The sequence below is a fragment of the Maniola hyperantus genome, chromosome 3 (assembly GCF_902806685.2).
Source record: "Maniola hyperantus chromosome 3, iAphHyp1.2, whole genome shotgun sequence".
In the NCBI taxonomy this organism is placed as follows: Eukaryota; Metazoa; Arthropoda; class Insecta; order Lepidoptera; family Nymphalidae; genus Maniola; species Maniola hyperantus.
The window spans coordinates 5962400-5979530 of record NC_048538.1 but is presented as its reverse complement, the minus strand read 5'-3'; the positions used below and the strand labels follow the sequence as shown (position 1 = coordinate 5979530).

Sequence of the window (17131 nt, the reverse complement as noted above, 5' to 3'; positions counted from 1 at the left end):
TGTTATAGCCAGAGTATAATAATATTATAATCACTACGTGAGCATATACACATGTGCGATAATTTCAACTCTACCTTTTACGGTTCATGAGACAACCCAATGTCAGACAGAGGGACGGACGGATAGCAGAGGCTTAGTAACACAGAATATATTTACTACAAGCTTAGTGGTAGGGTCCTGTTGGCCCTCATCAGGTATGGAACCTTAGAAAGGGAAACTGTGTCTGCAATAATATTAAAGTGAACTAGAAATAAGTATATTCAGATTCAATATATTTAAAAAAAATCAATTATTGATTTTGTCCTACAAAATTTATTCTCTTTGGACAATTTCCTACAAGAAGTTGAAAATGCCTTAGCCAACTTTGTAGATCTGTAGATAAGATAACCACAAAACTCTATCCAAAGGCATAATTTATAATCATCGAAATATAGATATAAGTAATTTATAGTAAAATAGCAATAGATAAAAGGCATTTGTAAGAAAAACTAGCATAAATAGAAAAATTAAATACAATTTTTAGTTAATTTACATAATTATTCAACTTGCAATAAAATGTTTGCTGGCTGTAGTGTGGCTTTTAATTTAAAGGGTTTGCTTAAGCTCTCCACGTTGAAAACTTCTTCTGCGAACTTCCCATTCTCAGGATTATCATGCAAGGTGAAACTGACATCTTTGGCATCTTTTTCTACCTCAATATTACATACATTTTGTGCAAATGGAGGTGTTCCTTCTTTAAACAATTTAACTGTCTGGTCCAAATATTTCAAGTAAATATCCTTTCCCAGGAATTCTATTTCAGTACTTGTATCAGTTAGGGATAATTCTGGCAAATCTAATATCATTCCTGCTTGTTTAGCGCAGCCAACGGCAATAACTTCATCAGGATTAATGCCAGAAAGCACTTCAGCTTCTGGCAACAAGCTCGCTATAGCGGACTGTAATTTAGGTATTTTCATACTGCCTCCACAAAGAACAATTTTAGTTATTTTTCCATCAAAACTCTCTATTACTTTTTTAGCTGGCTCTATGTATGGTGAGATCTTTGAAGATATAATATTTTCGAACCTCGCTCGAGTCACATTCTGACTCCAATCGACACCATCTACAAGCGACTCAATAAAAACATGAGCAGAATTTAGTGTTGACAGCACATGTTTACAGTTATCAGCATGGTGCAGCAATTTAGACATAGCTCTACGGCTTTCATGTGGATCTAGCTTCCATTTCTGTCTGAACTCCTGAGCGATATAGTCAGCCAGGTCTTTGGTAAGACATTGCCCACCGAGATCAGCTTTAAAAATATTTTTCTCAACTGACATAAACCCACTAGATACTTTGACCACAGATGCAGCACATGTTGAACCTCCAAGTCTATAAACAAGAACATTAACATCCTCACACAAATCTTCAATGTTGTATGCTAACAATGCAGCTGCTGGCTCACTGATGACTTGCAGAACATCAAATCCCGCTAATTCCGCACATTTCACTAATCTTTCTCTGCTCGCACTGGACCAGTTGAGTGGTGCAGCTAACACCAGTTTTAAATCTCCTTCATTTTGTACAGAATGACTTGCAATGGTGTATAGTTTTGCATATATCTTTGTTGCTATATTATCAGGATTAGAATAGAGCTTGGTTTCGGATGTCTCAAACTCGTAGACTAACTTATCATCATTTTGCACTCGACATGAGGAAGAACTCTCGACGTAACTCAAATCATCTTCACTGAAGTCATTATTCATAAGACGTTTGTTGTGTTTTATTATGGACTTTGAAGAAGCTTGACCAGACTTCGCTGGAAGACCAATCTCCCATTCGACACCGTTTAAAGCGACAATAGCTGGTGTAACTCTGTCTCCTGCATCATTAGCTAAAACCGACGCGGCACCATTAGCAAATACTGCTAAACTACCAGAACTATTACCTAAATGTATTCCGTATGCTGTCGCCATTCTGTATAGGTTATGGAGCGGTAATAATATTTTACAATTCGATATATTTCTTTTTCTCAATATACATTAAACATTTGTCTCACAAGTATTTTAATAAAAACATAAATCCACAGGATAGGTACTTTTTCAAGTTAAAAAAATCGAAATAACATGAATGAAATCTCAAACTGGATTTTATGTGATTTGAATTTTGGATTTGATTCTTTGTCTGAACTCTGAGGACACGTAGTAGTACTTACAACTTCTTTTGCTGAGGACTGAGGAGTCAAAGAGTATATAATTACTATGAGGAGTGAAGTAGTTAAAACAAACGAACAGTGCGACAACTCGACAAGGCTGTCTTGGCGAGTGGTGAAAATCGGAACTAACGTTGCCGTCGTGTGTCCCCTTCGTTCTTGTTTGAAGATTCTAAGCCCTTGTTCTCTTTGTTTGTTCTTGCGACAAACAACATATTGTCAGCAGTGGTCAGCACGTGGTCAGCAAGATGCATTGGCAAACAACCAAGCAAACAACACAGAATACTTTTATAAACACATTGTTTGACAAGCGCTCCCAAGCGTCGGCAAGTGGTTGGCAAGCATTCGCATACACCCCATACACCTATATACACGCTTGCCAGCACAGACCAGGGTGTTCGTTGTTTGCTCTGTTTGTCGCAAGCGTGTCTGGTGGGACCATAATATGATGGTGGACACACTTGCGACAAATAGCAAACATCAATCGTGTGGACGCGCTTCCGGCTTCATGCTTGTGGCAAACAACAAGCACTGGCAAGCTGGATGGGTGTTTGCGTATGCTTGCCAACGCTTAAGTCGTTCAATCCGATTGGATGTAAGCACCATATCCAAACACTGTGTATAAATAGTTATGCTGTGGTGTTTGCCGATGCTTGCTGTAAAACATGTTGTTTGGCACGAAGCGCGTCCATGTGGACGGTGTTTGCGTATATCAGCGTGTACCAAGGCGTGTACAATAAGGATTATTACCTCCTATGTCGATGCGTGTACATAATATCACAGATTATCTGATGCTTCACCCGTAGATAGAGAATGGCTTCTGAGCTCTCTTCTCTCTTCTGAGAGATCTGAGCCATAGATACGGATAGACCATAGACCCAAGTAGGGTCAACTTTGACATCTTTTATTTATAGTAGGTATGCAAAGAATTTCTAAGTAGGTACCTACTACCTACCTACTTCGTAGCGATGATAGTATGATTTACAGGCTATAGTACATCTATAGATCTATACGTAGATAGAGTAATAAAGGTAGATGCAGGAACGTTTGCTTTCTCATTCGCACTAAAAAGAGAGCACAGATAAAGTTACTAATGTGATAAACAGAGACGCAGCTAACCTATTTTTGTCCCTTATCGTGTAACTGGTTTTTTCAAGAATATATACAAGAAGTTGCAAAACAAATTTTGAGAATTCGTGGCGTAATAATTTGTATTTCTCATTAGTTATTTACTTGTTTTCACATAAAAAACGTTTAATACAAATATTGTTGATCGTTTAACACAAATATTGACTACGAAACAATAGTAATTAGTAATAATAATTGTCGTGATATTCATCGTTACGCCGTGCTATCGCTATCTCATACGCGGTTACACAGTACTTACATCTATATTCAATGTACTCTGTGACTTACATCTACCTATTAATCTATCTACGGGTTTTTGATCTTTTTTTTCTGGTCGGTGATTTTGATCATAGATTTTTTTTTTGTTGATTCCAAAGCATTCCAAGTTTTATTTATAAATTTTTAAGTAAAAATAAAATGAAAAACCCTTTCCATTGTTTTGTATGCACTTTAAACGTTACAACTCTTAGCCTCGTTATTGTACTTAGTTATACTTTAACTGTAACAGCTCTCAAATCAGCTGATATTCGAAATCACTTAGGAACTCGTACCCCTTACAGGTATAAATTCAACAAAGACGACTCTAGGATAAGTTTTCCCAGTAAGTATCTACTATTGTATAAAACAGATCAAAGAGCCTATTAAGGTCACTCCAGTCTCCATGGCAAAATAACATTAGCCAAACAGTATATACAGATAGAACAGCAATCTTTAGTACAAGTAAAATACTTTAGGTAAGTAACCTACATAACTATTGATTTCAAGCAAAATTTGCCTTTACAAAAGTATTACAGCTATCAAAAACTAGCTGATTTGCCTGGTTCGCTCGGGTGGAATTTGATTTATTTATTTAGGGGCTTAGATTAATTTTAGGGGATTTATACGTACACTATTTCAATGTCTTGCTACATATTACAAGGAATAGAATACAGAATAGAATATATTTATATTCAAGTTTACTTTTACAAGTGCTTTTGAATTGTCAACTAGCTTAATTTACCACTGGTTCGGACTTACCACCTACCTTTAATTTACCACTGGTAGACTTTAAAGAACAGGTCAAGTACGAGTCGGACTAGGACACGAAGGGTTTTGTATGATGTAATAATAAAAGTAAAAAGTATATACCTACACATACTCGTGAAAAAAGCATAAAGATTATGTAAATATTGTAAATGATAAAAGAGTAGATTTGATTTACGCCAATAATGTGTAAGACTAATTACTTCTGTAAATGGCATAATATTGTAAACTAGCTTATGCCCGCGACTTCGTCCGCGTGGACTACACAATGTTCAAACCCCTATTTCACCCCCTTAGGGGTTGAATTTCCAAAAATCCTTTCTTAGCGGATGTCTACGTCATAATAGCTATCTGCATGCCAAATTTCAGCCCAATCCGTCCAGTAGTTTCAGCTGTGCGTTGATAGATCAGTCAGTCAGTCAGTCAGTCAGTCAGTCACCTTTTCTTTTTATATATACAGATTGAAGTTTTGAAAAAAACTACTGAGTTTCTTGCTGGTTCTTCTTAAAATGGAGGGCATTCTGAATCAGTGGTAGCATTTATAAAAGTTTATTTGAATAGAACATCTTTCTTTCTCAACAGAGATAGCTTTGCATCTTGGAGGCAAATTGAGACTTTGGAGGAACTAGAGATTTTTTTTACTTAATTTAGACAGATGTAGTCTTGGGCGGTTTTGCAAACTGTGTGCCCCTGCTCATTGCCAACCCGTTCTCCTACGGTTCTAAGCTGGGTATAGTTAGTAATAAAAGATAGATCTGTCAATAATTTAATACCTACTTATTTTGTAGATTGCAAGGACACAAAAATATGGATGGTCCTCAGACATGGCACAAGATTACCCAGTGCGAAAGACATAGTTCGCATGAATACTACACTAAAAGATTTGAGAATGGATATAATACTACATAATAGAAAAGGCAAAGGCAAGTACTTAACTATATTAGGTTTTATTGCTGAGTTTGCATTATTTGCGTACTTGTATTAAAATAAATAATTAAAACTTTAGAAATGATTCTAATTAGACACATTATTATCCATAATATCTTTTGTGAAACATTAGTTTTACAAATTCATAATTCATTAATACAAAAAAGTGTATGTCAATGTCAACGGTCAACCTATTTGATATGAAAATGAATACAACTTCAGCCAGAATTACTATTAAAAAAACAAATTACAAAAATCTAAATTCAAAAGAGAAACTTATAATTATAATTTCCATGGCAAAAACAACATGGCAGACTGGCAGGCCCAGGAAACCAATGAGTTCTCACAGGATTTTTATTTGGCAAAGTTAAAAAATTCTGACTATTTTGCATTTACTGAGTCAGTCACCTTTTCTTTTTATATATTTAGACTTATTATTTTAAAGGTACACTAAATTATGAGCAATTACATTGGTTTGAAAATTGGGACAGTGACATTCCATTGGGGCAGGAAAAATACCTTGTCCTTGAGGGGCAAGATGAAATGATACTGATCGCTGAGCGGATGCAGAAGAGGTTCCCTAATGCTATTCAAAATAAATACAACAATAGCACCTTTATGGTAAGACTATAAATTGGATTGCTGATCTTATTATAGGTATCCACTATCCATACTAATGTTAAGTATAAATTTGACAATATTTGGTACAGAGATAGGCTTTTTTAAAATTTGTAGAGTTCCCTCCTATATTTGCTAAATACTAGTTAAGGTAGATAGGGTTAACATAAATAAATAAACTTACAATGCGCGTCCAAAAGTGATGAACATCAATCTTTAGAAGGAGATAGCAGATTTGTAGAGCATCGTCCCGGTTGTTGAGGCCGACAGAACGTCATATGGGTATGAGTGCAGAGACAGAGAGCCCTACAAAGAAGAAATGTCATTCTTAAGGCCGATGTTCATCACATTTGGCCGCGTACTGTATGTGCCTGGCCTGGCACTTAGGTTCTATTGGGTAATATTCATAACTTATGTAGCGATAGCCTTGTTTCAGTTATTTTTGTGAATCCTTAGTTCATTAACCAACATGGGATTTGAAACATTATCGTTTCAGTTATAATGTAAAATAAAATAAAACATTGCAAAATTTTGAATATACTGTGTGCTATGTCGCAAAAATATTTTTTTTTTCGCATTGTGGCGGTTGCCACACATTCAACTAGATGGCGCTGTTCAATCGATAACATTTCATGACGTAGTCCCGAACAATTGTACCGCCGACAGTCCTCGCACTAACGGAGTTTTCTGCAATCTGGACTATAATATGTAGAAGTTTCAAGATACAACCGTCGGTTCGGTGGGAGATCTCCCTTTGGTAGCCTCTCCCAGTATTTGTATTCGCTTTCAAGTTTTCACACATTTCAGTACTTATTTCAAAATCAGTTTTCTTGAAACATAAAATTTGAAATACATGCCTTTAACTAATATTAGGTCTTATTTTCAGTTCAGATATACAGCAACACAAAGGACTCAGCAAAGTGCAAGATACTTTACGGTTGGTTTATTTGACAAGAAACATTCTCAACACGTGTATTTTGAACCAGTTCTTAAAGTTGACACTACATTACGTGTAAGAATAATAATTATTATTTATTCGGCATGACAACTCACGCTTGACCAAAAAATTTACTGTGCCAAAATTGTTTTCACAAAAAAGAGCACAAGAGGTTCCTAAGACAGTTTTACTGTATAGTTCTTGCATTTCACGAAGGCCACTGACTCATGCTTGTGTTTAAGTCGTATCGGTATACGTAAGGTAAACTAAATGTGTGCGTTTGACAGCGCTTGCTCGCGACTGATTGGTCCGACATGCACGCACACTTACGCAATGACCATGTAAACGACGTTACCACAAGTAAAGTTCACTAGCCTTCGTGAATTGCAAGAACTGTACCTCTTATGGTTTCTGATTTCCCCATACTGTCTAAGTAAAAAAAAACACTGTATATTATATTATTCCTATTAAATATAACGGGGTGGGCTTTTCAGTTTTACAAACACTGTGACAGGTGGCAAAAGCAAGTCAAGAAAAATCCCGATACTTTTAAGGAGGTATCTTTGTTCGGCCAAAGCAAAGAAATGAATGACACTCTACTGTCTGTATCCAAAAGACTTGGCCTTGACAGGGCCTTGACCTTGGGTTTGTGAATTTGTGAAATAGCTTACACCGGTTACCCACGGTGCGTAATATTGCTGACGGACGCGGATCAGCGCGCACCGACGCACCATGGGATACGTCGTCGTCATCGCCCGAGCCTTGTGCGCGGTGCGTGGCTGTCCGTGGTCGTTGACCGTGCGTGATAATCCGCAGAATAGTCCACCGTGGGAAGCCAGTATTACAGAGCATTGTAGTGGCTATGCTATTTGCTGCATTCATTTCTTTTCATGCACTAAAATACTCTTGCCAGCTTTGAAACAATTATATTTTCAAAACACAACTAAAATTTCTTCCAAACATTATGTGGTGGAGTACCTACTCTTTTCTGGAACTGTATTCGAGCGGTGTTTAATAAATAAATGTACCTACTACATAACATGATTGTATATCATAATATCATTATAGGACCCGGCAGAAAATATTGTACATCGACCTTTAGAAAGAGATAGCAGTTTCGTATAGCGTTCTCTCTATTGTTGAAAGCGACAAAACGTCACATTCGTATGAGTGACAGAGACAACGCTCTACGAAGCCGAAATCTCGTTCTAAAGGTCGATGTACAATATTTTCTGCCGGCTACTGTATGTATATTTAAATAATTGTAGTTTGAAAGATAGGTACTGTATATAGTCAGGGACAGGTTGAGATGTCAATTGGGGTATGAGGCGGGGGGACGCCACGCATGACGCACACCCGCATGTCACGCAGGCTGTGCGAGTGTGCGGGGCGTTCCCTCCTCGATTGCTATCTCGACCTGTCGCGTACTACATGCACTATTATGTTTATTTTATACATATTATTAGTTATACAACGTGGCTACTTCTGTCGTGCATGATATCTAAAGTAGGTATTAACTACACATAGTCGTATAGTCTGTTTGTAGAATATGCAGAATGAATATTTTTAGTTTGTTGGTACGTAGCCCTGGCGTCACCTGGACAAGGGTTACAGCTGAAAATCACTATATGCCGTTGTGTGTTTTTTATTACGAGATATATACGAGAGATACAACATTACGAAATATCAAAAAATATACCTGGCATCGACATATTTCATGACTCAGCTACTGCATTCAAAAAAAAGCTCTTATCATTTTACGATGGGTTCATCTCCTAAGTAACTTAGTTATTTGTTTAGTTAAGTAGTTAGTTCAGTTCTTTTTATTTGTCAAGATATTTTGCAAATGCTGTGTACACATTTTATAGATACATTTATCAGCCTGTGTTTGTTTATAAGTGTCGTAGTTTGTGTTAAATTAATGTATTGTATGTGTTCCTAATAAATAAATAAATAAATAAAAAATTATGCTGAGCTGGAACCTGTTTTCGGGTTATGCCACAATGAGTGTTATCCTGGCTCATGAGCTGATGCTCTACCAGGAAGCATTAGGTAACTTATAATTTGAAAGTATTGTATTCTGTGGCACACTTATGTACGCAGCAGAAAATAATGTACATCGACCTTTAGAAAGAGATAGCCGGTTTTGTAGAGCATCGTCTTTGCCGTTGAGACCGACAAAACGTCACATACGTCAGAGACAAAGCTCTACAAAGCCGATATCACATTCTATAGGTTGATGTAAATAAATATTTTTCTTTTTTCTTTCTTCTTTTCGCACTAAAGTTATTCGCTTGATCGCTGCCTAAATCTCACTTTGTTTGGCTGTTTTTATTTATTTAATTAATTCATAATTATGGTTTTTTATTTTCCTTCGCAGATGAAGTCATCTTGATGTATAGAGTGTGTGGGTATGAGATATCGTGGCACAAGTACACAACATCGCCATGGTGTTTCGGCTTTGACGAGAAATCTATTAAAGTAAGTTAGTTTAATTTGTTAATTGACTTCTTTCTGACCTTATCCACACACACATGCCTTTTTCTTCCACTCACTTCTGTCATCCGTTAACGTATTATCCACTTTTACACGCATATCCTCTTTCACATAATCTATCTACTTTTTCTTCACTCAGTCCATGTTTGTTCATATTTTGTTAGTACACTTTGCAAATCAACGGGCACCTTAAATGCAAATAAATTGTATGAGCCCCTACCATAAGAAGTGGTTTACCTACCAGAAGAAGCCGAGTGCAGTACGCGGCAGTATATTACATATGTACACGGACTTTTAGAATGAGAGTTCGGCTTTGTAGAGCGTTGTCTCTGTCACTCATACCTTTGTACTAAAATCGTACTTTTAACATGAAATTTGACACAAAAATTAAAATGGTGCGTAAGGAATTAAAATTTACGCGTTCTACAAACAATTCATTATTTTTTCAGGTCTTAGAATATTACGATGATCTTAAAAAATACTGGGTAGATGGTTACGCACATTCACAGCAAGCTGCGTGTATGGTAATGAAAAATATGTTCGACTCTATGAGGTGAGAACATCTCTGCCGTCCTAAAGCTAAAGTGTCGTTAACTACCACAACCAAGTTTCGAGATATGATCAAAAAAGCGCGAATTTATAAAGAAATGATGCCATTTGATAACTAATAAACGTATACAAAACTTGAAACTATGAAAATGTAGAGCAAATAGAGCACTTTTGAATAGCTGTATTTTTAAGTTTCTAGAGTAAATAATAATTAAAGCAGGACAGTTTTGGCTTTTTAGTCTAGCATTTTTTCTAACAAAGTCTTGTATTTACATAACTTAAATGTCGTTAGATTACCCTTTAAGACGTTTAAGGCTTGGATTGCATTTACTTTTTTAGCGTTTAAACTACCGTGAGTGATTTCCATTATAAATACTATCTGTCCCGGCTTACTCACGTGTGTAGTCGACGTTAGCCCGACTAGTTTCGAACCCATACGGGGTCCTTTTTCAAGGGAGTCCGTCCGCGCCCGCGCCGCGGTTTTGACCGTCCATGAAAACCGCGGCGCGGGCGCGGACGGACTCCCTTGAAAAAGGACCCCGTATGGGTTCGAAACTAGTCGGGCTAACGTCGACTACACACGTGAGTAAGCCGGGACAGATAGTATTTATAATGCATTTACTTTTTTTATCCTTTTACGAAACTTAAAAAAATTGTATAATTACTAAAGTAAAATGACTCTAAAAGACTTTAACGACATTGTAGGTTAGGTTATGATCCTTAAAACTATCAATAACATAACACTTAAAATGCGGCTTTTGTAATTTAAACACATTTTAGTCTAGTAGAATAGAAATAGTTTGTATACAGTAGCGTTTTTTGGGGAGAATTGCTAAACTAAAATGTGGTTTATTGCAAATGATCGAACCGTAGCGACGTTTTAGGTTAGCATTGTTTATAAACATTTGAGGTTTTCCAATGAAAGTAACGGTAACTACAACAATTGAAAGAGGAACAGTCCGAAAGTAGTCTCTTAATTTGTTAAAACTTATAGTAATAATGCTAGAAATCTGTAATTTGGCATGGGTATAAATATTAATCACGCCGACAAAGTGGTGAAATAAAATTGTGATAAATATTATTTTTAGGGTGGCTCTCCTTCATGTAAGGGGGGGTGAATTTTTTTTTCTCGTCTACCCCATAGTGTGAGATATCGTTGAATAGGTCTTTTAAAAATACTGTGGGTGTGGGAACATCATTTTTCAATTTCTAGATCCGTTGTAAAATATGATGTTTTAATTAAAGTGCTAATTTTTATTAGAGTCAAGTGTCTACCCCCTTTATCAGCCATATGGTTGTATAAAGGAACGTGAAAAAATTCACAGCAGCAGTATATAATATAATCAATTTTAAAGGAAAACTATCATGGCTAAGTAGGGTTCACAGGTTAAGGAGTTGTATCTGTTTTTCGAGGTTAATTATTGTACGTAGATATTACGAGTAGCATAGTAATGTATATTATAGTTTTATTGTATCTATTGTATTTGTGATTGATCGTAATCCTAATAATATTTTTTCCAACTTCCCCTGTGAAGCTGGATTTTATGACTCTCTCTTCAGTTACCATCGTCCTTTGTGGGCCCGTTTGTAGAAGTGAACCGTGAAAAACCATGGATTTCAAAATATCCTCAGTATTCATAAATAAAATAAAAGCACTATCTTAGGTTAGCTGTAATAATTGTGACATTACAAAATCCATAAAATCATACAATTTTCCTTTTTTCTTCATAGCAAGTCCTCTTAGTCCGTTATGTCCTCTTGTTTTCTTCCCACCACGCTATCATTCCAGAGTACAGTGAGAGGTTTGAACTCATTGGTTATTTTGCCTATTGGTGCAAACGTTTGATTGAATGCCACAAGGCGTTTACAGAAAGCTCTCGCAGGCGCACTAGTCAAAGTTAGAAGCTTTTGAAATGTGGGTATACAGAAGAATGTTGAAAATCTCTTGGGTACAGTGTATCAAAAATGCAACTGTACTACAAAGGCTAAGTGAAGATCTTAAAATCCTGAAGACCATAAAAGTGCGGAAGTTGGAGTACTTCAGCCACATTATGAGAAATAGCAAATACGACCGCCTTCAGCTCATTATTCGGGGGAAAATAGCCGGCAGTCTTACCACCAGGCCGTAGAAGAACATCCGTGGCTAAAGAATTTACGCCAATGGTACGGGAAGAGTACCCGATCTCTTTTCCGAGCAGCAGTGTCCAAGGTGCAGATAGCTCTAATGATTGCCAACCTCCGATAGGAAACGGCATTGCAAGAAGAAGAAAGTCACAACCTCGCGAGATGCGGGAATAGTTAGAGACATTAAAGTTATGTATTGTGGGATAGAGTTATTTTAGGATAGGAAACAATATTTTTTTGCAAAATGTCACTAAACTGTAACGCGTTTATGTGTCATTAAAGACATTTTAGTCTAGCATTTTTATTCCATAACTTAAATGTCTTTAAACGAAAAGTTTAAAGACATTTATGTTATGGAATAGTGCACCATAATTTTGGAGAAAAACTTAATTTAAAAATAAGTAAAGTGACTTTAAAGACATTTTAGTTAAGGAATTTAAGAAAAAAACCTGCTTTGAGACATTTTAGACTGGCAAATGTCAGTTAAATGCGTTTAAGTGTTGTTATCATATGAACAGGTAGTTATTTAACGACGTTCTTCATATTTCTATTTCAAAAACTACAGCAGCTAGGAAAATACCGGTTAGATTGGTCGATAGAAAAAAAAATTCTAAGTAAGATAGCGTTAAAAAGTCAAATTTGGCCAAATGTTGGTTAACGACGTTTTAGCTTGAGGACGGCAGATCTGCACCAAATGATTTCAAGTGTTTCATTATCATATTGCCCCTGTGAGCCAAGCTCCTATTTTATTTTCATTCCTCTGTCAATACTATCATTGCTCTTCAAAAACCGGCCAAGTGCGAATCAGACTCACGCACTGAGGGTTCTGTACTACAATCGTATTTTATCAACATTTTGCATGATAGACCAAAAACTATTATGCCTAAAAATAGTTATGCCTAAAAAAAGGTATCTGAGGCCCTCATGGAGTGAAGTTGGGGATCTCAAATGGCGCTCGCGTCGCTCTGTGCAGGACCTTCATGCAGGCACTGCACAGAGGACTGTCGGTGACACCTATAACGTATATATATATATATTTTAAAGAATATTTGTTTGTTTAGTGGGCTATGCCCTGTTATAGTCGCGCTCGCGACGTTAGGTAGGAATAAATAGGCACGCGGTTGGTTTCTATACTATTTAATGAACATGCGGCATCTAGTTATTCCAAGTCCAAGGACGCGGACGAACAGACGTACCTGACGGTATTCCTTGTTGGTTTTAGGGGACCCTAAAACCGGTCAAGTGCAAGTCGGACTTGCACACAAGGGTTCCGCACCATCGCACTTTAAGTTTGAAATTTTTATTTTGTTAAAGCGGCCATTACAAATACTCACTCTGTAAAAATTTCAACTCTCTACCTATTATAGTTTATGAAACACAACCTGCAGGCAGACTGATGGATGGATAGCGGAGCAGCAGCAGCTAAAATTGAGAGGGTTCATAAATTGATTTTTATTTTGATTTCAGCAAACGCGGTCGTAACGCAACATTCCTGTTCTCTCATTCCGGCACTATTTTGAAGTTGCTCACACATCTGCAACTATATAAGCCAGATGGGCCTTTGAGAGGAGACGCGATAGTGGAGAACAGGCCTTGGAGGATGTCGAACATTGATTGCTTCGCGTCTAATATAGCTTTTGTGTTATTTAAGTAAGTATTTTTCAACAATATCACACTTGTAGTGTCCGACCGAAGACTGGTTTTTGGCCGAAGCCGAAACCGATCGGCTATTACCACAACCCTGAGTGGTTTAACAACCCTGGCATATATTACAAATTCGAAAGAATGTCTGTTTGTCTGTCATTTAAAAGATTTTGACGGAAACTCTTTGCCCCGAGCGAGAACTTTTTAAAGAGTTTAAATGGGATTTTAAATGGCCCATCCGCAAAGAGCTCCTACGGGATTGAATAAAAACCTAAATCCACGCAGGCGAAGCCGTGGGCATCATCTAGTTTCAAAAAAATGGATAATTTCGATTCCAGATGCAAGGACGGAGACAAAATATTAACGCTACATCAGGAGAAAGTAATCAAACTGCCGATGTGCAGCCGCGAGCTGTGCCCACTTGCTGAGCTGAAGGAGCATTTCCACAATACTATACACAACTGTAACTTTACTGACTTATGCAGTGTTGATTAGTACAGTACGATTCAAACTTAAATGCGCCCCTGAAGTTTGCGCACGACGTTGCGCACCACACACATTTTGGGTGTCCGGGGAAGCGGGGAGGGTAACTGCGCACATGTCGCAACTTCACGCAGACGCATTTAAGTTTGAATCGTACTGTACCTAATGATAATATTTTTTTATGGCTTATTATATACATATATTACACCCAGCTATACTCACGTGTTTAGTCCACGCTAGCCCGACTAGTTTCGAACACATCCAGGGTCCTTTTTCACAGGGACTCAGTTCGCGCACGCGTCGCGGTTGAGACTCTGTTGAGATGGCGGTGGGAACTGAGAAGAAAAAGATCTTTGCATATTGGAAGTCTTGAGTAGGAAGTATTATCTTTAATCTTATTGATGTTTGTTTTTTATTTTGTCACATATGTTTGTAAATGTTGTATTAACTTATAATTGGCGACTGCACTTAGTAAGTAATATTTTCAGAATTAAGTTTTTTTTAAAATGTATTAGTGTAAGTAGCCGTTAGTTAATTTAATAAATAAAATAAAATAAAATAAAATAAACTAGTCGGGCTAACGTCGACTGAACACGTGAGTAAAGCCGGTGCGTGATATATGTATAATGGAAATCACTCACGATAGTTTAAACGCTAAAATAAACAAAATGGTATCAAAATTAAAATTAAAAAAGTATGTAGCGATTTTTCATACGCGCAGCGATAAAATGCGGAAATACTATTATATATTCTGTGCTTGTGTCGAGAATCTGAGAGAGAGGATCAACGGAATTACTGAATTATTTAAGTTGGTATCAATAAAGACACATCTATTTTGTATGCTCTAAAACATGAACATTCCGACCACGCGTCACACGGGTTGGTTCGATGTTGTCAGTGTTCTTCCATTACTCTAAAGATGCTTGGTAAAAGGCAAAAAAACGGCGTTCACCCTGTGAATTATTATTTACTTATCAATGATTTAAGTAGAATTATACCGCAAAAAATATATGTAAAAGAGTATCTGTTAGTCTGTCTGTTTGTCGCTTTTCACGGCTAAACAATTACCTAATTTTGGCACAGAGCTAGCTTGAATTTAGTACTTGTTTTAATGTTTAGTTACGTAATTCAAGTATTTGATCTAGTATTAACTATTGTAATAAATGATTACGTTTAGTATACAGTACAAATTTTCGTACCAGTGGTATCAAACTTTTTTTATTAATACCAGAATAAAGCAAGCTTTAATATTTTATATTGTTAACCAGTGATTTTAAACAGCGAATACATTTTTTTATAAAAGGTGTGATGTGGTTTTATTTTAAGACACATAGCGCTAATTTTATTAGGATTTCCTTAAAGTCCATCTTTTTTCAACTGGATTCTTTTTTAGATAGCTTATGAAGCACAACGACCGTAAGGCGCCATCTCGATTTTTTAAAACTCTTGTGCGATTCAGTGTAGGTAAATGTAACTTTTTGACCAAACTGCGAGAATGCTATTTTCTGTTGGAAAACGTCACTTTTTATTTATTTATTTATTTATTTTACACTTTATTGCACACAACACAAAGTAAACATTGAAAAAACACAATACAGGATCTTAATCTAATAAAGTAAAGTGTAATCTTAGTTTTGTACATACTTGATCTTTTTAGAAATTAATATTATAATTAAAATTTTGGGTCCAATGAGAAAAAAAAACTCATGAAGTGTAAAGTGTAAATGACACTTTTGACCTCAGGGTCAGATCAGCCTCACTTGACCACATTCTTATTAAACTTGATCAGACTTGCTGTCGGATATTTGGTCAATCTTAGGAGAGAGGCAAACTTGGAAATGACTTTATAACAATCTTATGGTTCATCAAACAACCGATCGCTGGTCCAGTATTGACTAGACTTGCAGTGCAGCTATAGCAATTACTAAGTACTACTACAACTAGGGACTGCAATTACTTTGCTACAAATACATGGCATAATATTATTATTGTAAACTGCCATACTCCTTCCAGGTTAGCCCGCTCCCACCTTAGACTGCATCGTCACTTACCACCAGGTGAGATTGCAGTGAAGGGCTAACTTGTATCCGAATAACAAAAAAAAAACTAGTTGATGCCCGCGACTTCGTCCGCATGGAATTAGGTTTTTTAAAAATCCCGTGGGAACTCTTTGATTTTCCGGGATAAAATGTAGCCTATGTCACTCCAGGTATTTATCAATACCCATACAAAAAATCACGTCAATCCGTTGCACCGTTGCGACGTGATTGGAGAACAAACCAACAAACAAACACACTTTCACATTTCCTCTCATAAGTCAGAATATGCCTACCTAAATTAAAGTAGGTACCTAATTAAATAAATTATTTTTAGGTATTTAGGTAGGTATACGATACTAAATAAGATTAATTAGGCTATTCACAAATCACGTGAGGCATTCTTGCGAGTGGTCATAAAATCATATTTTAGTTAACGATGTTTGGTACAACAACAATATAATGTTGAACCGAGAAGCGTAACACATTTCATAATAAAACGGTCACAGCAAAACACTATGAAAGTTAACGGTCCACGCATTCACCTGCTTTCAGCCGCATAAAGGTGCTCGTGAAAAATTTAATAAACACTGAGTAGTTACAATGTTTCATACGAGAAATGGGTGACAAGGGTCGGAGCCTTGTGGCATTAACGACACTAACCGATGTAGAGCGTTGTGAAAAATACCTCTAGGTACATGGTTTACTTTGTTGTAGTTAGAGAGGTGCTCATCTATCCTGTTTTGTTATGTTATCCTAATAGGTAGGTAGCTACATAACTTAGCATTTATGGTAGGTATCCAGCTAATGGTAATTTTATAATATTGTGCATTGTGTTATGTAGTCACTGTAGGCTCCGCATTTTTATGTTCTTTTGAAATAAGTAAATTCTAAATCGTGGACTCAGTGGACATTTCAGCTGGTTCAGCTATTCTATATCAAAAGTTTGGCCGTCCAACACCTAGGTATCAA

The 17131-nt window shown here is 36.6% G+C and overlaps 2 protein-coding genes across 4 annotated transcripts; one reads left to right on the top strand and one right to left on the bottom strand.

Moving 5' to 3' along the window:
- Positions 1-242: 242 nt before the first annotated feature.
- Positions 243-2329, bottom strand: LOC117996254 (heat shock 70 kDa protein 14). Its single transcript, XM_034984297.2, has one exon. The coding sequence runs from the start codon at positions 1956-1958 to the stop codon at positions 537-539; it is 1422 nt and encodes a 473-aa protein (XP_034840188.1). The 5' UTR covers positions 1959-2329; the 3' UTR covers positions 243-536.
- A 1314-nt stretch (positions 2330-3643) lies between these two features.
- Positions 3644-15429, top strand: LOC117996255 (multiple inositol polyphosphate phosphatase 1-like). 3 transcript variants are annotated; one of them, XM_069509645.1, is made up of 10 exons: positions 3651-3923; positions 5134-5268; positions 5718-5893; positions 6777-6902; positions 7322-7472; positions 9208-9308; positions 9773-9876; positions 13464-13646; positions 13979-14126; positions 14269-15429. In XM_069509645.1, exons 1-10 carry the CDS (start codon positions 3740-3742, stop codon positions 14287-14289), a joined length of 1329 nt encoding a protein of 442 aa, XP_069365746.1. In that variant the 5' UTR covers positions 3651-3739; the 3' UTR covers positions 14290-15429. The 3 variants fall into 3 exon arrangements, with proteins under 3 accessions (XP_069365745.1, XP_069365746.1, XP_069365747.1); XM_069509646.1 differs by having other exon boundaries at positions 13979-15429; XM_069509644.1 differs by lacking the exons at positions 13464-13646; positions 13979-14126; positions 14269-15429 and adding an exon at positions 12672-13403 and having other exon boundaries at positions 3644-3923.
- The last annotated feature ends 1702 nt before the right edge of the window (positions 15430-17131 follow it).